This window comes from Phocoena sinus, chromosome 8 (assembly GCF_008692025.1).
Source record: "Phocoena sinus isolate mPhoSin1 chromosome 8, mPhoSin1.pri, whole genome shotgun sequence".
NCBI lineage: Eukaryota > Metazoa > Chordata > Mammalia > Artiodactyla > Phocoenidae > Phocoena > Phocoena sinus.
In genome coordinates, this window is record NC_045770.1 from 40,998,914 (window position 1) to 41,019,336 (window position 20,423).

A 20,423-nucleotide genomic window follows, 5' to 3' on the forward strand; every position below is an offset into this window, starting at 1 on the left:
TCCTGGTAAAGTCCTCAGGAGATTTACTTTAATGAATACGTAAGACTGATCTGTAATTAGAATATCACTTTGCTTGAGATTACGTATACATATACATATATATATATATGTATATATATATATATATATATATATATACTTCTAAAACCATCAAGGATGGTTGAAAGCGTTGTTTTACTAAGAACTTAAAACATTCCCTTTCCGTTCGGCTCACACTTTAATTTCCCTCTTCCTTGGGGGAAAAAAGATTTGCAAAGGAAACGTAAGTTTTCAGTGTCTCAGAATGATCATAAAATGCTAGAAAGTAGAGCCCAGTTTATGAGTTCTGAGGAAATGGATAGTATATCTGCCTCAGAGCTATACTGGAAATATTAGGGGTCAGAGAAGACTTTCTTTAAAGGGACTGTTTTCCTGATTATAGAACACATAGTAATTGTATAAATTTTTGAAAATACAGAGAAGTATAAAGTAAAAATATAATTAACCCATAACCCCACTACCCAGAGATAATCCCTGATAACATTTTAGTCATTTGTAAGCACGCTTTGTATTCAGATATTAACCCTTTGCCCCTCCTATTAGTGGTGAATATTTTATGCCAGTTAGGTGTTTTTTTTTTTTTTTTTTTAATATTTATTTATTTGGCTGCTCCAGGTCTTAGTTGCAGCATGCGGGATCTTAATCGCCGGTGCGGGGTCTTTTTTAGTTGTGGCATGCAGGATCTAGTTCCCTGACCAGGGATTAAACCCGGGCCCCCTGCATTGGGAACGTGGAGTCTTAACCGCTGGGCCACCAGGGAAGTCCCAATCCCAGTTGGTTTTTTACTGTTTGGTTTCCTTAGCAACAAGAAGCAGCGTAGAGAAAGACTAATTGCACAATCTCACTTACGTGACTCCGGTGAGCCCAGCTTTGCAAGTGCAGATGAAAGTGTTTCCTATGGGGTCACAGGAGCCTCCATTCCGGCAGGGGTTTGGGAAGCAGGCTGTGATCTCCGATTCACAGTTTCTCCCGGTGAACTGGGAGAGACAGGTACACTGATAACCTGGAGAAACAGAGGAACTCATGAGCCATGGATGCCACTGGTAATGCTCAGAGTGCACGGACTTGGCCATACATGGCCTAATTCCTCTGAATCAAATCTTAGGCAGGGCCCAAATTCCCAAGATGATTAGCAAATTGGTTATTTTGAACTTGGAACCCATCTTGCCACAAAAATGCCAAGTAATGGTTTGGAGCTTGTGCTAGTCTACAAAAATTCACCTAATTAACCACATACATGAATGCTAGTGAGAATGGTAAGCGACACCCAGGGAACAGATCCCAAGAACAGAAGCCAGGATGGGGCAGAAGATGCTTTCCCCACCAGGCTGCTACTGTAAAAGGCAGGATGTCTCCATGAAGGAGTTTATCGTAGGTTCCATACTCATTTCATTAGAACTCATTCTACAGTAGCTTCCTGAGAAGGGGTTTATAAGAAGTCAATGTTGTGAGACCTTGCACATGTGTTTACTCCACCCTTACACTTCTTTGATAATTATGTATGGAATTCTAAGCAATTCCCTCTATGTTACTTTTGAGAAATCCAAAGTTGTTTGGTTCCTGAAATTTGTGTGTGACCTAGTTTCTTTTTGTCGCTAACAGTTTGGAGGGGCTTCTCCTGTCCCCAACAATTTTCTGAGCTTTCACAATGATGTACACTTAACTTGAACCAGTACTGGGCTCTCACAATCTGGAGATTGTGAAACTTTCTTTATTGCATTGATGATTTCCTTTGTTTTCTCTATTCTGTTTTTATGGAAGTTTCATGGTTTGGATCTTAGATCATTTGGATCTTCCTTTAATTTTATCTTTCTCTCATGTTACACTTCTGTGGGGGTTTGCTTTACTTTCCAAGAGAGTTTCTCATCTTTTGAAACTTTTATTGAGATTTTCATTTATGTTGTCATAAATAGTTTCTTCCAAGTTGCTTTTCTCTGTTTCGGTGATTTGGTCTCTGTGAAGGTAGATTTTATGTATCACACTGATTAGGCTACGGTGCCCAGTTATTGGTCAAACACTAGTCTAGATGTTGCTGTGAGGGTATCTGTGGATGTGATTAATGTTTATAATCAGTTGACTTTAAGTAAAGCAGATTACCCTACATAATGTGGGTGGATTTTATCCATTCAAAAGGAGGCCTTAAGAAGAAGGAATTCTGCCTCAAGACTGCAACACAGAAATCTTGGCTGAATTTCCAGCTACGAGGATTTCAAAGTAAAGACTGAAAAATCTACTCTTCATGAATTTCCAGCCTGCTGTCCTGCCCTATAAATTTCAGACTTGCCAGCCCCACAATCTTATGAACAAATTTCTTAAAAATCAATCAATCAATCAATCAGTCTATCTCTCTCTCTACCTACCTATCTATAATGTATCTATCTACCTTTCCATCAATCATCTATCTATCTGTCTATCTATCGTATTCTTTCTGTGTCCCTGGAGAACCTTAATACAGTCCATCTCTTCCACGTGAGAGGATTTCCTTTTTCTGGTAATCCTGGCTTATCAGCTCATATTGAAGAGTGGGGTCGAAGCAAACTAGAAATCGAAATCTGATAGGAAGCTCTAAGCACATCAGTGGGGCTGGTCAACAACAATACTGTGTCAGTACCCTTCGGTTGGTCAAGGTTGGTTAATTTCCACATTAATGGCTGTATCATCTGCCCAGAGGGAGGGTAAAGGCCTGGTTTCTAATGTTTGGGGGAGTGGGTGGTAGTAGAGGAAGAGTATTTGTGGGTCTCAGCATCCAACAAGCACATCATATTTACTTTGGTTTGCAAATAACCATCCTCACTCTTATTTGAAGGGCTCTTGGGCTAACCTCTGCTCCCCAAGTGGTCAGTGACTGATGCTGGGATATTGTAGATTGATCTCTATAGGTATAAGATAGCTAATAATCTATAGATTGAAATACAGGATGCTCTCATGGACGTTTTACTGAATCCCCACTCCAGAGAACTCTTACAGTAGGACATTATGACTGGGTGTGGGTGTTCATAGGTTTGGAGAGAGAAGGACTCATCTTCAGGAGGCAAGTAGAAGAGGCAAGAGAGAAATCTTTACATTCCTAAGAGGAAGGAACTGGGTAGCCCCAGCCTCCCTGGCACTAAGAACCCAGAGGGCCAGAGGTTGAGGCTCTGAGAGAGAGACATAATACTCTTGAATGCAACACCAATGAAACACCAGGGAACTAATATATAAGGAAAGATCACTGTTGATGTAAACTGTGTCCAGAGATGGGTGGCCTGAAGTCTATGGGCAGGATGCATTAGTCTGAGGTCTGCTTGCTTCAAATTATGCTGCTGACTTGGGGTAATTTTTTTTCCAATTTGGGCAGTTGCTCACCTAAATGGAAGTGGGGATTGCTGAAAGCAGTTAGAACTGGGAAAAATGCTTCTTTATGTCACCTGGCTAGTCTTTGATGAGGATGGCATGCCATTTAGAAGGGGAGTGACTTGTGAGAATGAATTCAATTCCTTTCAAGACTAAAGGGCGGGGCGGAACAACCACAGTAGGGAATCTGCAAAGCAGGGCAGTGATGAGTAGGGAGGGCAGTCAGGAGGGGGAACCTAAGGCAAGGTGGGTCAGCTCAGGTACAATTCCTCCCTCTCCAGCTCCTATTTGACAAGCCCTGGCCTTTTCTCAAATAAAACCATAGCAGCAGTAGTAGGGGGCCAGGGAGAGGCAAGGAGGAACTGTCTGGAAACAAGGGACATTTGAATCACTATTATGGAAACTGGATTCTAATGAGGGTCATGGGTTTAATTACTTTGATTGGGTGTCTTTCTGCCTTGGAAAATCAGAATTTAAAATGAGGCACTCCCCTTGGGGCTTCCCTGGTGGCGCAGTGGTTGGGAGTCCGCCTGCCGATGCAGGGGACACGGGTTCGTGCCCCGGTCCGGGAGAATCCTACATGCCGCGGAGCGGCTGGGCCCGTGAGCCATGGCCGCTGAGCCTGCGCGTCCGGAGCCTGTGCTCCGCGATGGGAGAGGCCACAGCAGTGAGGGGCCCGCATACCGCAAAAAAACAAAAAATGAGGCACTCCCTCTAGTGCACTGTTTTACTCTCACACATTTCCTTCTGCATTTTGTCATTTTCATTATCTTCTGTGGGATATCCAGTGCTACTTGATGCAGCCGCCAGCCTGATTAACCTATTCACTGAGTGTCTAAGCCATCAGCAGTGGTGTGCTGGAGCCAGCTCACCTAGGGTTGAGGGTACTGAATTTTAAGTATTCAAGAATTTGGCAGACAGTTATTAAACCACTGGTAGCCTGATGCCAGCAAGGCTGGGAATATTTACACCACAGAAATCAGCAAACACGGCAGACCAGGGCTTTTGTTTTTAGAGATTTGGTTTTCCAGCACACCCCTGGAATAGGGACTGGGGATACAAAGCCAGAAAAACACCGTCGACGAGCACAGAGAGCACTACAAACTTTGTACGAGGCAGAAGCCCTGTTCTACCTCTGAGAAAACTAGTTGTCCATTTTGAAGAAGATGATGATGGTGGTAGCTAACATTTAGTGACATTTATTATGGACCAAGAACAGTTCTAAGCACTTTACATGTATTAACTCATTTAATTCTTAAAACAAGGCTTCAATGAAGGTACTATTATTATTCCAATGTTATAGATGAGGAAACCAGGGTACAGAGAAGTAGAGTACTTATTCACAGTCATGAAACTAGTGTAGACTTGAACCCCTGTAGTCTGGCTCCAGAGTCCTGAGTTGTTCAGTATTATCCTGAATTGTAAGTTTAACAATCATACTTTATTACACTCTCTATCTGGATTTCTCTGTTTATTAAAAAGAGAAGCAAACTTTCTAGAATCTGTTCTCGTGATGTCAAACCCATGGGACAAGGGAGGCAGAGACCCTTTTGAAGAAATCTTGCCTAAAAGCAAGAAAAAACTTTAAATTTGGAGGGATTTTTATGTCAACATGATGAAAGGGAAAAGCAATTGGATTTTAAAAAGTGGTCAGATTTTCTTTTTTAATGAAAGAAAAGTTATATTTTCTATTTAGCCTTTGTGAAAGAGGCTTGTTGATAAAATTAACCTGTTCTAATGAAGCATTATTTATGATCTCATTGTCCTGGCCTGGGCCTTATTATTAATAATTTTTAAAATGTCAACAAGTCTGCCATAATGATATTAAGTGATGTAATGTCTAAAATCACTTTGTCATTCTATGAAGGATCACAATAATCCCATGAAAGGAAAATAAGAGGCCCCATTAACATCCCTACTCTATGGGGGTGTTGGAGAGAATAGTGGCTTAGTTCAACTATGTATAGCTAATAAATGATGAGTTTGAACTTGAATCCAGGCCTTCAGATTCTCAAATCTTTCTACAAGACTGTATTGGCATTGGAATTTGTCAGTAAGCCAGAACTCACAACTTACTAGGAATCAGGAGGGGCTTGTAAGTTACTCCCCACAGCTCTCCAGGGAGCCAATGAGATGCAGTGAGACAGACAGCATCAGACATCCTTCTGGGAGCCAAATAATCATCAAATAATAAAGCTTCTGCTCTCCCAAAGCATTACCATATGTTGATATAAAACACAAATAGAGGGGACAGAATTCCCAAAGATAGCCAGGCATTATTTGATCGCAAATAATATTTTAACACTTTTGTGAATGTAAAAGAAAAATAAAATTCAGTGGATAATCTCAAAGTCTTATTAAAAAGAATAGATTTTTTTTGTCTTGGGTTGGAGGAGAATGTCAAATAAGTAAACTATCACCAGGAACAGCAGCTTATTATGCGCTAGGAAAAATGCTAAGAACTTTCCATGCACTATCTCACTTAATACTTGACAACAACCCTCTGCTGAGAGTACTATTATTTTACCAAAGGGGGACTAAGGCTTACATAAGATTGTTTGCCCAAAGTTACAGTCAGTAAGTGGCAGATGCTACTTTCTACCAGTTTCCAGATGTAAAAAAGATAACTGTCACACGAGCACTGAAATACTTATTAAAAACAAACAAACAAACAATGCCATAGCTTCTCTCCTCTCAAATCCTTGTGAAATGAAAAGTGTATTTTATTTTATTTAAAAAAAATTTTAACATCTTTAATGGAGTATAATTGCTTTACAATGCCATGTTAATTTCTGCTTTATGACAAAGTGAATCAGCTATACGTATACATATAGCCCCACATCTCCTCCCTCTTGCGTCTCCCTCCCACCCTCCCTATCCCACCCCTCTAGGTGGACACAAAGCACCGAGCTGATCTCCCTGTGCTATGTGGCTGCTTCCCACTAGCTATCTATTTTACATTTGGTAGTGTATATATGTCCATGCCACTCTCTCACTTCGTCCCAGCTTACCCTTCCCCCTCCCCGTGTCCTCAAGTCCATTCTCTATGTCCGCGTCTTTATTCCTGTCCTGCCCCTAGGTTCTTCAGAACCAATTTTTTTTTTTTAGATTCCATATATATGTGCATAGGGTATTTGTTTTTCTCTTTCTGACTTACTTCACTCTGTATGACAGACTCTAGGTCCACTCACCTCACTACAAATAACTCAATTTCGTTTCTTTTGATGGCTGAGTAATATTCCACTGTATACATGTGCCACATCGAGAAGTGTATTTTAAAGCCTTGCCTCAAAGCTGTGCTCTTGTTTACAATCCTTCTAGTTACAGCCGATACAGATGGTTTTGAAATCTGCACCCAGATGGACTTAAAATGCCCCCTCCTTTCCTTGCTCAAAGAAGAACACTGCAAAACCCATGAAATGCAAAAACAGAAGTGGTTTGAGCAATTATAGAATGAATTTGGGCTGTGTAGGCACATAATCAAGATAATTCCTATCTTACTCCTTTGACTTTAAGTCATTTTCCGACCTGATTCACCCAAGTAGTAGCGTCCACCTTCGGCCCTGTTCACCTGGGGTAGGTGAACGTCATTCTGATCCAGTTTGGCTGCCTCGATAAGGAAACATCTACCTTCCGCACGAAGGTGGAAGTCATGACAGATGTGCAACTAGCACTTGGGATCTGAAGTCAGCGTCAACCCCTATGCTTGCTGAATTATGACTGCATTTAGACACTCCAGGAACTTTACAGTTTGGGGAGGCAGCTGTGATGTGGCGGGTCCACGTCTAAGTTCTGGCTGCTCCTCACCAGCTGGGTGTGATCGTGGCCGAGCCGCCTGACCTCTAGGGACCTCCCTGCTTTTATCTGATAATTAAGCCTCACTAATACCCACTTCATAGGGGATAATAAGGTTTCTGGATTCATTAACCACAATGCAGCCCACAAACATTAGGTGCTTTATTGTTGTAATTACTGTAATTACTATGGATTCTGAAATCAGCTTCGTTTCTGGGTTGCTCATAAACCAAGAAAGCCATGGGAGTTTTTTCACTCTGACTTTTAGGCTGAATATTGGGAAATACTGAAAATTCTAGTCCACATGAATCTCAGTGAGTTTGAGAAAACTGGTGGCCACGTTATCACGTGAGATGCTAATCATAAGTGGAGTGAGCTTAGCTGAGGACTATGGCCTCTGTCATTACTTCACCCCCTCAACTTGTAGTCACTCTGACTTTTCTCTTTCCCTAAGCAGGGTCCACGCAATACCTTTAGACCTTGTAAGATGAAAACCTTTGCAGGTGAGACCTTTAATTTCCCTTAGGAAAGCTGGCTCACATTTCACATATTGTATATTGGGCTGAACCTCTAATACTTTCCTTGAGGACCTGGAAACATTTAATGTGTTAACATTAAGCACAAAGTAAATTTTCACCTTCTGGCATGTTCTTTTGTGTCTGCACATAACCTGGCTGCTTTAGGGTTTTGGGTTTTTCTATTAATATCAATATTATATTATTAATGCTGTTACCATGAGGCTTTTCTAAAGTACCCCCCAAAATTACCTCAGTATTTAGAAGAAAGTCACCCAGAAAAAAAAAACTTTTTCCCCATTAGCTGCAAAGCTCAGTCAAATTTGTCCATAGTATATTATCTGGGAGGCTGGCTTTTCCTTTCTCTGTCCCCCTGTGCTCAGTGGGCCAGTGGGCTGAGCACGTACAGGGAACCTGTCTAATTCCCTTAAGCCAGCTGTGAAGGGAGGGAGGCCACATAAGCGGATCCACTGGTCACAGAGACAGCAACACAGAGCTCGACACAAATCAGTCACTTGATTAAGTCTGACAGACTGAATTAATCTAGACACTTACAAGCTAGGGGCCCAAAATACTCAGCAAAATGACGTGCTACTCAAAATAGCACAGGTCACTCTGTAGCTGAAGATGCTCAACTTTTAACAAAACCTGGGAACTTGCTGTTTTATGCACCTTGCTTAGAGGGAGTAGGTATGTACTATTACTTTTATCTTTGAAAGGGGACTCAGGTGACCCCAAACTTCTGACTGTCTGGGGAACAAAGTTCAATCTTTACCCTAAATCAGTTATTAAAAATGCAGGCCGTGCATCTGACATTCAATTTCTGAATGTCCTATGTCTCCTGTGATTCACTGATCCACATTCTGGCAAATACAGAGTTTACTGGGATTCCCAAATGTCAGTGGTTCTCAAACTCAGAATTGCATAGAACTGTCTTGGAGGCTTGTTAAAAACAGAGATGCCCGAATTCCACTCTTGCAGATTCTGAGATTCTGATTCGTAGGTTTGGGTCTCTTTCTTCCTCCAAAGTTTTCACTGAGAAATTTTTTCTTGGTGGTAAATTCAGCAACTTGCAAATACAACTCAGTGACCTAGGAGAATGTTCCTTGGATGTGGACAGTGGATGACAGAGGCAAGTCAATAGATTCTCCTTTTCCCTTAACAACCAAAAGACTCTTCTATAACAAGGTCTTGTTTTAATCAGGTCCTCAGATGGTACAGAGGCACCTTGGAGTTTGAGAACCACTATATACAACACACGAAAACAGAAAAGAACTCATTTCTTTTGGGCGTTTCGGGGCAGTTCAGAGACAGAGAGAGAAATCAACGTATCACCTAGGGATAATGTTAAAGTACAGATTCTGATTCATTCTGAGTTGCTGCATTTTTAACATTTCCGGTGATGTGGCTTCTGCTGGTCCCTGGAACACACTTTGAGTAACAAGGGTTAAGAGCATAGGCTGGGGGGCTGGGCGGAGGGGGAGGAGTTCCGCAAACCTGGATCACATCCTGCTTCTTCACTTTACTGTGTGATGTTGGGCTGGTTACTTAACCTCTCTGGCCTGTTTCTTTATCTGAAACATGGGGGTTGAAGGGAGCAAAGAGTAGTACCGATCCAGAGTACTGGGGTGAGAACTGTGTCACAGCACAGATAACACAGTACCAAGCACATAGTAACAAAATGACAAACTAACAAATGGAACTCTACCATCGAAAAAGTTATCAACTCCTCATTTTAAGAGTTAAGCTTGCAGTCTCATGAAAGCCATCTGAATGACTATTGCTGGCCTGGTAGTCATCAGTTGCTGCCTTGCTTCGCCAAATTATAGTTTAGCCTCAACTTGGCTTTCCGGTCATGGGCTTGAGCTGAGTAGGATAGGATAAGGCACGAAGGACTGGGGCCTCCTTTTCAGACCGTGGGTGCTCACTGGGCTGCTGCCCACCCACTGGGTCTGGAAATGCAGGGGTCACGATGGGACTAGGCCATTTCTTTTCCATGGTGGTTGCTATTTCCAGTCCATGTTTATGAAATACATATAATTTTAAGGCTTTACCAAGAGAGAGCCTTCCCTCTGTGGTTGACTTACAGAGTCATATTTACCCTCTTATTACAAGTCAGCGTTCTGGGCTTTGACTCCCCTGGGGTTCCCGTGGCTTGCTCCTGGGACAGTCAGAGGGATAACCCTGGTCAAATCTGCTGACCATGCCATTCCAAGCTAGTATACTCGGCTTCCTTGCCCCTTATGCCAAGGGTTTGGTTGGGTTTGGAGGTGGCTGGAGCAGAATCCTGCTTCTCTGAAAGAAATCTGCTTCTTGCTGTGGGTTGCCTGCTTTTAAAACTCTGAATGCTCTGGAACAAGGGCCTGGTGCTAGGATTGTCACAATTAGAGAGTGGAGTCTGTCACCAGGAGAGCCAATGACCAATACCCCAGCATTCCTGAAGGGCCAAGAGAATGATTATGCTAAAATATGTCTCATGGAATTTCAGAGCAACACATAACTCAGGGTTCCAACAACAGGAAGATGTTCAAACCATGAACTTGTGTTATCAACATTCTCACATGGAATCATTTTAAGCACCTCACTCTACTTTCTCCAGCTCACATTTCCTATCTGAATACTCCATGCATCCTAGCCTTCGATCTGGGGAAGCAAGACTCTTTTCCTGTGATTAGATACCCTGGTAGCCAGAGGGAATTCTTCCAGGCATGAATATTCTTTCATTAATGATTCAGTATTATTTTTCTTCTTATTTTATTTAGTTATTTATATTGTTCTTTTTAAACCATCACTCACAACTAAGATGACTTTTCCTTTATTTATTTATTTATTTATTTATTTTTGCTGTACGCGGCCCTCTCACTGTTGTGGCCTCTCCCGTTGCGGAGCACAGGCTCCGGACGCGCAGGCTCAGCGGCCATGGCTCACGGGCCCAGCCGCTCCGCGGCATGTGGGATCTTCCCGGACCGGGGCATGAACCCGTGTCCCCTGCATCGGCAGGCGGACTCTCAATCACTGCGCCACCAGGGAAGCCCTCCTTTATTTTAAATAAGCTTATAATTAGCTAAATACTTTCATAGATATGAGGTAAAGGGAAAATTGTTGGTTCTTCCTTTTCTTGTCCTCCCATCCCTCCCTACTATTTGGCACCAATTTAGGGAGTTTGCAGATAGGATACGGAGACCTACCAAGAATTCCTCTGATAATGGGGGCAAGAAAATGGATTCTCTCTCCTCTTTCTTAGCAACCAAAACCCCAATCCTGACAGCCAGGAAGCAGGTAGGTACCTCCTCACACATCAGAAGAGGGCTCCTGGACTCCCCTGGTGGTGCAATGGTTAAGAATCTGCCTGCCAATGCAGGGGACACAGGTTTGATCCCTGGTCCAGGAAGATCCCACATGCCGCGGAGCAATAAAGCCCGTGCGCCACGACTACTGAGCCTGTGTGCTGTAACTACTGAAGCCCTCGCGCCTAGAGCCCGTGCTCCACAACGAGAGAATCCACCGCAATGAGAAGCCCGCACGTCGCAACGAAGAGTAGCCCTCACTTGACGCAACTAGAGAAAGCCTGCACAAAGCAATGAAGACCCAACGCAGCCAGAAAAAAAAAAAAAAAAAAAAAATAGGCTCCAGTGCCTTTGATTCCGCAGGGAAGCAACAGAAACACGCTTCCTGGATTTCCTGGTGAGTGGCCACGAGTTTGGTGGCCCTGGGCTCAGTACTGTTGTGCATGAGAGCACGGTACTTCTCCATCTGGACCACACCCGGCGGCTCCTGAAATAAGGACCACTGGGCCCTCTCAACTAAACAGGTAGTAGGCTTGAGAGAAGGGAGTTGTATAGATGGAGGTGAGGAAAGACACTTTCTTTGTCTAAGGAAAACATTAGCCTCCTGGTACAAAGGAGAGCTTGAGCTGATGAAAGGCTTTATTCCCTTGGAAGAAAGAGTACCTCCCGTAGAATCCCAAGCCCAAGACCAATCACAGGGGAAAGTGAGGAACAGGGAACAAAGAGGAGTTTGAGAGAGGATGCAACCCATGGGTAAAGTTGGGCCCCTGGGGAGGGGAAAGCAGGTTCTTTAGACCACGTGAAAAAGTGTATGGCAGGTGGGTCCTCAGTCCTGAAATTTGGTTAAACCAAACGAGATTAAAAAAATAGAGGAAAATTGCTGTTTCTGATGTGGGTCATAGGGGTCATAGTCATTTAATGAACATACCTGCACTGAATATTTAGCTCAGGGATTTCATGGCAATTAAAAAATTAAAATGTACACTGAAGAAAAAGCAAGAGTCCTCAGTCTTTTTCCCTAATACAGTGATTATTATTATTTTAAAGCTAACCCATTGTGGAAGCCCATAGCTTTGCCGGCAAAAACAACGTCCTGCCATCGTTAAAAGTATGTTACAATTTGTGGCTATGTACCCAGCATCTGACATGGAGTGGTGTTCTATTTCAGCCCAAATTTAATTACATGCTCCTTTTACATATTGTGGATGGCTCACAGTAGCAGAATTATTTTGCCTGGTGAAAAACTGGCCGTGACTTGTCATAATGGGCTGGTTTATAGAACCACTGAAGTATAGTTACTGCCCTTCATTCAGGAATTATGGCACCATAACAACCCTTTATTTACATATACTGCTGAGACAGTAAAAACAGCAAATAGATTTCTTAAATCGAGACAGCAGAAATTTCCCCCCAGGGCACTTGGCCCTCATTGTGGCAGTAACATATGCAAGTCTAAGTAACTTCGTTGTCTGGTTTCGGCACTGCATCATTTCATGGGCAGTTTATAACGTTCTAATAATAAAATCGACTCTACATTTCGAGTTGGGCTTCACGAACATTAGATGGTAATGCACACAGCAGAATCTCTAAGTGAGTTGTGAGGAAGGTTTAAATTTGGTAATCACACTCCCACTGAGAGGCTCTGCAGAGGAGCTAAAGTGGAATCAGTAGTTAGGCTGTTGCGGTGGCAAAGCCTTCAACCAGGAGAGCGCCTGACCTAGTTTATATCAACCCGGATCCTGCATCTGGGTAAAGTCAGGGATGCTTTCATCGTCAGACTCCTAGGACTTAAATAACCTTGGCTTTTCCCTCAAACTATAGAAACCCTCCATAAATCTACACCACTCCTCCCCTCTGTTTTGGCCTACCTTGCTCTTTCTTTCGTCTTCATGATGTATCTCTGGGGGGAATTTTACAGGGGTAAAGTATCATTGCCCTCACTGACTGGTTTGTCCTGATAGTTCATGTAAATTGCCCTCTCCTTATTCTCCACTTTCTAATCCTTCATAGAGTTGTCCCTAGACTTATTTGTAATACACACGTTTTAAAAGCATGCTCTAAAACATGTCCACTACACTTCTATTTCTGGGGTGGTGGGTTCACCCCACACATCCTTTAGTTTCTAGTAAAATTGTATGGCTACCTGTGAAAGGATAGTGCATGGATGCCATAACTCAGACTGCTACCCATTGTTCTGCAGTAACTTGCAAGTGGTCCAAAGGGGCAGATACTTAAAAGGAGATCCTATTCCTCCAGGCTGCTGAGGCCTGGAAGGGTGTGGAGTGGGCAGGGAAGGGGGCAGCCGTGCCAGCATCTTCTGGGCTCCTGCAGCCAGCTCACTGCGCCTGTGGGATGCTGCAAACGGGTTGGCTAAACTGGACGTTCCTGTAATTGTCAAGCTTTGTGACTTCCTTAAAGGGGATTAGGAAGCTGGGCCAGCATTATGGGTGCATACACCTCTCTGGGAGACCACTTGGGTTGGTCATGCTTGTGACAGCGAGTCCCCCTTCAGGTCTGCCCCCCATCGCCCCTATCCCCCCTACCTCCCCCCACCCCCTCCCGGCACGGGCAGGGTGCCCAGGGTGCAGGCTCACTCACCCCCGGAGGGCAGTCCGGCGCAGCTGCCTCCGTGCTGGCAGGGGCTGCGCTCGCAGGCGTCAGGGTAGAGCACGCAGCCCAGCTTCAGCTCGGTCAGGCCCACCACCTCGGCGAAGCTGCTGCGCTTGTTCTGCAGCGGCAGTTCGTTGTTATTCAGCACCACGGAGTCCAGGCAGCCCTGGAAGCCGCTCAGCACCTGCGTGACCCGCGTGTCGGTCAGGCTGCGGATGTTATCCGCCTGCACAAGGGCCCCGAAGTAGATGGTACTCTCGGTGCTCAGCGTCTGGAAGTAGAGGGGCGCCCTGCGCCGCTCCACGTAGCTGTCGTCCAGGGACAGGCTCGTGAAATTGCGGTTGAGCTCCAGGAAGACCGAGTGCCAGCTCCCGTCGTTGACAGCGCGGCCCGAGATGCCCAAGATTCCGGGGCCGCTGCCGCAGTCCAGCTGGAACCACAGCTTGCCGTCCACGATCTGTGCGGGAAGGAACACCGCAGCGCTTTTTAATATGCATCTGGCAATAAGTTCCTCGACACCCTGTTCCCAACCAGCCTGGGCTTTAGAATGGACAACGCTTTTGATCCAGCCATAAATCTGCTGTGGTTTGATTTTTAATAGTAACTCTCCCTCCTCATTATATGCCTTGCAAATGCATGCCTGATATTTCACAAAGCTTCTTGTATTTAGCAACATGAGCACAGGTTCAGAAAGCCACACTTACATATTTAAGAATGCTTCTATTCTTTCCGTCTTCATCCTTTAAAAATTCACAGCTATTTCTTGTTTAGGGAGTCTGTTTATTCTCTGCGCCCTTCCTAGTTACTACCAGCACAGGATTGATTTCTGTGGACTCATTAACATTAATTACGAATATTTATTGAACATCTACTATGTGCTAAGCAATGTGCTAGGTGCTATGGGGACCACTGTTAGCAAAAGTGGTCTGCCCTCATGGGGCTTATATTTGAGTGGGGGAGATGGCTATTAATCAGATCAGCACAGAAATACATATATACTCCCCAGGTAAGTTTGTGTGACTGTGCTGTAGGGGAGAGAAAGAGGCCAGGTAGATTTCTTACTTCCCAGATTCACACATATTTAAGATGTAACAACCCTCCTATTAAACACTAGCCATCTTCTTAAAACAGTTCTTCAGGACTGCTGCTCATCATTTAGGTTAAGATTATCTCACAAAGTGCTCAAGGCTTGGCCATTTGCTAAGAATGTATGTATATTTGATGACCTGTGGAACTCCAGAAGGATCTGGTTAACTCTTTACACCTTGTAGATACTTCCAGCCTCTGATCTGGGGTCAGCTACAACAGGGACTTGCCTGCTTTTTTTATTGCACTGGTGCAGAGAGGGCATCCAAGTCCCCCCACCCTCAGCAGCCTGACCCCAGAGGGACACCAAAATCAGGAAAGCGTGCTACTGAAGGATGCTGGCGAGTTGAAAGCTGTTGGGCAGGTACTGGTCCTCCACGGAGACCCAGGTTCAACTGTTGCCGAGGACACAGGCTGGCCTTTGAATCCTCTGTCGTCCACCGTCATCTGCATTTCTCAGAAATGCAAGATGGTTTGAGGATCCAGGGATTGAGGGCTGGACCCATGTCTAGTCAACAAATTGTTATTGGTCCCTGAAGGAATTCACAGCTAGAAAACTGTGAAACAGAAGCTACTTTTCTGGTCTTTGTCCCTGGATCTTGTGGAGGCCAGTGTCTCAGTCACGCCAGGGCAGCTGGCCTTTACTTAGGATCTTTGTATAGTCCTATGTGAAAACCTGGGTAGAGAACATGAACTTGTGGAGAAAGAGAGGGGAAGGGACAGAAGGGGAGGGAAGACAGACCTTCCAGGCACTAAGTGCCAAGGAGGTACAAATGTCAAGTGAATTCACAGAAATAAACTGAACCAGATGCGTTTGGCTACTGACAGATCTGTTAGGGATGATCACAACCTCACCCACCCTCACAAATGGGGTATTTTTCTGTGCTTCAGTGTCTTCCGCAGACAACTAATTCTTAGGGTCTCTCATTACTGCCCCTATGGCTCTATGAATTTGTTGTCACCCCCTCTTCCTGCATGTAAAGTTTATGCCACATAAATGTGTGTATGTGAAAGGCAGGGGGGCTCTGTGAACCAGGCAGAGCCTTGGGAATTTAGAAATGAGAAATCTAATTCTGGCTTTGTCATGTATCATCCAGGTCCCTTGGAGAGCATTGGTTGGCCCCTCTGGGTTTGAGACCCTTCTATGGAAAGCAGAGATAACTGCTGTGACTTATTTTACAAGGAGACTGACTGTGTCCAGTGCAGAACGGTCAGCCCTCATTCACAGTTGGTACAATACATCCTGCGCTCTGTAATGCAAATGTACGAATGTGAAAAGACTGGAGACAAGTGTTAATTTTCTTTTCAGAGACCTTTCGTGTGTAATCTTTGCTGTTGCCTTTGTCATTTTTTCTGTTGTTGTTCAACAAAATGGACCGAATGAATATTGTAAATCATGCCAGAATACTTGCTCAGTGACAACTCCTGGATAATATCCATATCTTTATTTCAGTGTAGGTAATCAAATGATCAAATGTGACTTTAGGGACTACCTGCCCCTGGCACAGTCCATCTGCTGTTCTGCTCAGTGGCTACAGAGTGGGGTCTCCAGTCTATCAAGGAAAATCTTGTGGTGAGGGTGCAGTTCATCTAAGGTTTGGAAAAGGATGTATTCAATTAATGTATTACTTGGTCCATTCCCCTCCCTAAGGCCCTACCTCTTGGGATGATAACCAAGTTAGAAACTCATCCAGGAGAACTGATGTGGCTCTGACAGCTTCACATACCTCGACGTTCTATCACTAAGGAACATAAAACTCTCCCATGGTAACACCGAGCATGGTTAAGTTTCCCTTTTTCTTTCCTGTTGAAAAAACTAAGAGCGGCAACACCGCTGAATGAATAGAAAGCCAGATGCCTACATGAGATGAGCCTCAGGCTTTTGAAAACAAAAATGATCCGTACCTTCAAAATTCTAGGAGTTTGGAATTATAAGCCTTGTCTAGATGACAAACGAGAATGTGGATGCCAAAAGCTACCTTGCAAAAAGTTAATGTTTGGCCATTTCACAAGTATATTATGTCAGCGAGAGGAAAGAACACTTTCATATCTGAGTCCTCTCATCTTGGAAAATTATGCGCTGATCATATTTAGTTTTTCTGCCTTCAGAATAGGGTTTATCCAGTTTTAAAGGATCTCTCTTTTAAGAGGACAAAGCTTTCTCAAAGCAGAGGGCAAGCTATTTTAATAGAAACTGAGGTGTGCGTGAAACTGTAAGAAAAATCTACAGCAAGGATCTGAATGATGTGCGGGGGACGGGGGAGGGGGCAGAGGCACGTAGGCAATGTGTTCAGTGAAATGCATAATTCAGAGTGTGGCCCTACTGTTACGAAATATGCAGGTGTTCAGGGTTGTCTGAAATCAGTGGATTTAACCTGGATCTTCTGTGGCCTGGAGCTTGGGAGACAAGCTATCAGAGCTATAAGAAGTCATCTTGTAGGAAAGTAGGATTTTGAGTAAAAAGTAAAAAAGTAAAAAGTATGTAAAAAGTATGAATTATGGCATAAGTCTTACTGCTTCAGTAAGCAGTTCATGTGTTCATGTGTGGCTCTAGCAAATGCACCATCATGATAAAACTTTTAAGAGGGTCATTAAATATTCTTTGAAAAGCGAACTTCTTGAAAACCTATTTTTAAGGCAGCCATGAACAGCTATCTGGCATACAGTAGATGCTCCAAAAATACACTTTTGAATGAATACATGAGTGAATAAATCTCAGTCCTTCAAATCTCTTCTTTTGATAAACACTTGTACTCCTGACCTGCTTGCCACGGCCAGAGGGCCAGGTCCACTACTGATTAGTTTAGGCAAGTCAATGATTCTCTCTGAATCTCAGTTTCCTCACAGGCGAAAAAGTAGGCACTCACATCTATGCACAGGAGAGTAAGAATAAAAATAGATGTACGTGAAAGTACTTCATAAACTCTTAGGTATTTCATTATTACTATAACATGTAATTATAAGTTAGCTCACTTCTCAGTGATAGCTTTCATATATCCTTGAAACTCTGGAATCTTGTGAGGTCTTCCTTGTTACTCTTCTGATCTGTGTTGCAAGGGTCTGGCTCTTCCCAGTGGACTGTTTTATAAACCAAATGAGCTTTCCTTGACTATCTTCCTCTTAGTCCTGGGGTCTTAACTATCCATGTCCGAGAATCATCAAAATGAAGTCATGTTTCATCTATAACTTTCCCCAAAGATCAAATGTGATATTTCTAGATTAACAAGCAAGTACTTCTTGTGCTTCTGCTATAATATTGCACCTGAGAGACTAACATAGGGGAAAAGTTACTTGTGTCTCTCCTGGTGATCTGACATGTGTCTTTTATAGGTTCGAGGACAGCCACAGCATCTATCCCACCATTTTCATCCTGACTTTGGCTGCCAGGAAACTCAGAGTTATGGTTTGTGTTCAACTAACCCCTGGTCTAGATTTTTCAATGATGATATTCTGTCCGTCCCCATATTTCATTGGTTGAGTCTTAATCTTTTGTTTTCATCTTTTTTAAAATTCAAGTATAATTGACTTATCAGGTGTGCCACATGAATCGATATTTTTATACATTACAAAATGGTCATCAGCGATAAGTCTGGTTACCATCTGTTGCCATACAAAGTTACTACAATATTAATGACTACATTCCCTACACTGTACATTACATCCTCATGACTTATAACTGGAAGTTCGTACCTCCTAATCCCCTTCCCCTATTTTACCTATCCTTGCTTTCATCTTAATGGTGCTTTGATTTTATTGCATTTGAGTATTTATGGTAAGCCTGGAATCTCTTTTGGAAGAAGACAGGGTATCAATGGTGAACAGAAGAATGAGCTCCTTTACTGCTGCTAAAAGACAGCGTTGCTCCTCGTCCATGAGAATGTTCACTTCCCGAGGTCTCCATGCAGTTCTTCAACTGTCTTGAAGGGGTGCCCTTCACCCCACAGATCGTCTTAAGTACTTTTTAGGGAATGTGCTTTAACCGGGAAAATATAAACAACCAAGAGGTGCGGTTTAAACAAAGCATTTCAGCGTAGTCATTGAACCAAAGTGCAAGGCACATACTGTACCTAAAGCCAATGAAATTAAATCTTGCATGAGGCTGAAAATGTTAAGCAAACAGATTCAAATCCCCTAAGTGGATATTCCTGGCAACTGTAGGAAAGTATCTGCAGTAGTTCAGTACAGCTCTGTCCTGCTTTGGGCAAAGCCAACATATGAAAAGCAAACTTACACAACAGACAGATTGGGGGTGATTATTCACATCACAGAGGGACTAAGGGAAGGGTTCCTTCAAATAGCAACCATCCCTAGTTTATTAGAATTCCATTTATAGAGATTCAATTTACACAACTTTCAGAAACACGCTTGTTTCACGAAATACAATATACCTTAGGAGCTAGCGCTGACTAAAAGGTTTAATTATTCTTCTTTCCCATCTCCAGGGTTCTGCACATTTTAGGCACTTGCCAGTGAAGTGTCAAATGGCAAGCTCCATTTTAGAATCGAGCCATTCACGTCCAATATTTTTGTTCTCTTTCAAATTTAATGCCATTTAAGAGAATTGCTAATAGAAAGTATTTGCCTCCTAAGGACGTTCAGCAACAAGCCTTACTAAAGCTTGAAGGGGAGAGGTGCAAGGTCAGCGACACCCAGGCACGGCCCCTGGGAGCTGGTACGTCTGAATGGGCAGAGCACCTTCCCAGTAATTATACAAACCCCACTGCTCAGGGCTAGTTAGAAAGTGAGCTAAGGACCCTAGGCAGGTTGCTTCACAGGCTAGGAGGTTAAAAAGACAGAACTTAGGTTTTTGAATTTATATTCTTCCACCATGAAGATCTGGTTTGAATTCATTGTTTTCTAAAACTGTGCGTCCAGAGCGTTTATCTCGTTTTCTTTTGAAAACACTGCTTTCCTAACAGAGCTGAAATTATTCTCTGAGTTGAATGAGTCAGGGTATTGGGAGATTGCCCATGAAAACGGCCAACTTCAAACTCCAGCTCTGTGCTCACTCCCTCTGGACACCAAGTAATACCTGGCAGTACAAGAAGGAGGTACGTAAAGGTCTATGTGGTAGGAGGAGCCACAGGCATTTAATGTTCTACATACTTTCCTCCCTCCAGGATTAAAGCCTGGGTCATCTAATCAACTTGGATGTGACCTAGCAATCAAAGAACAGAAGCTAAAAAGGCCCACCATGATCCCAGTTAAGCTTAGTGACAGAACGGTAGGAAGGAGAAAATCGCTAGCCATTTCCACTTGGATGGGTATCTCCCACTGGACAGACTTCACCCGTCTCTGAACACACTTACGGTGGGCTGGCATAGCAGCCTGGTGAGGATAACGTTCAATTAAACATGTCTTCCTCCTACTTTTCCCTTCTCCTCTCATCCTGGAAGGCTTAATCTTGTCTACAGATGCCCAGATGTGATTCTGGATGAAATGAGTTATAGTTACAAAACTGAGAGCTGGGGAGAGCATGGAGATAAAGAGCATGGTGTGAGAGACACTGGAAGTCAGGTCCAGGCCTGCCACTTATTAGCTGGACAACTTTGGGTAAATAACTTAACCTCTCTGAACCTCTATATGCTCCTTGATCAAATGGGGCTGATCATATGTATATAACACATGTATTATATTAGCTTTATGACACAAATCAAATGAGGCATGTCACGCTGTTAGCATTATTGTTGCTGTTTTCATGAAGGGACCAGAAGCTCTGACCTGACTACAAATGCCAGACTTGCTCTAAAGCAAGGCA

At 43.5% G+C, this 20,423-nt stretch overlaps 1 protein-coding gene across 6 annotated transcripts in view; it reads right to left on the reverse strand.

The window, feature by feature from the left end:
- Positions 1-20,423, reverse strand: part of FAT3 (FAT atypical cadherin 3) — a 708,211-nt gene that overhangs the window by 14,634 nt on the left and 673,154 nt on the right. For all 6 annotated transcript variants that reach the window (XR_004351132.1, XR_004351131.1, XM_032640647.1 and 3 more), the window contains 2 exons: positions 13,568-14,036; positions 889-1,042 (listed from right to left, as the gene is read on the reverse strand). Coding sequence is in view for 4 of the 6 variants with exons in the window: in XM_032640647.1 (XP_032496538.1) it covers positions 889-1,042; positions 13,568-14,036 (623 nt within the window). In the remaining 2 variants the exon portion in view is untranslated. The remainder of the gene's footprint in view (positions 1-888; positions 1,043-13,567; positions 14,037-20,423) is intronic.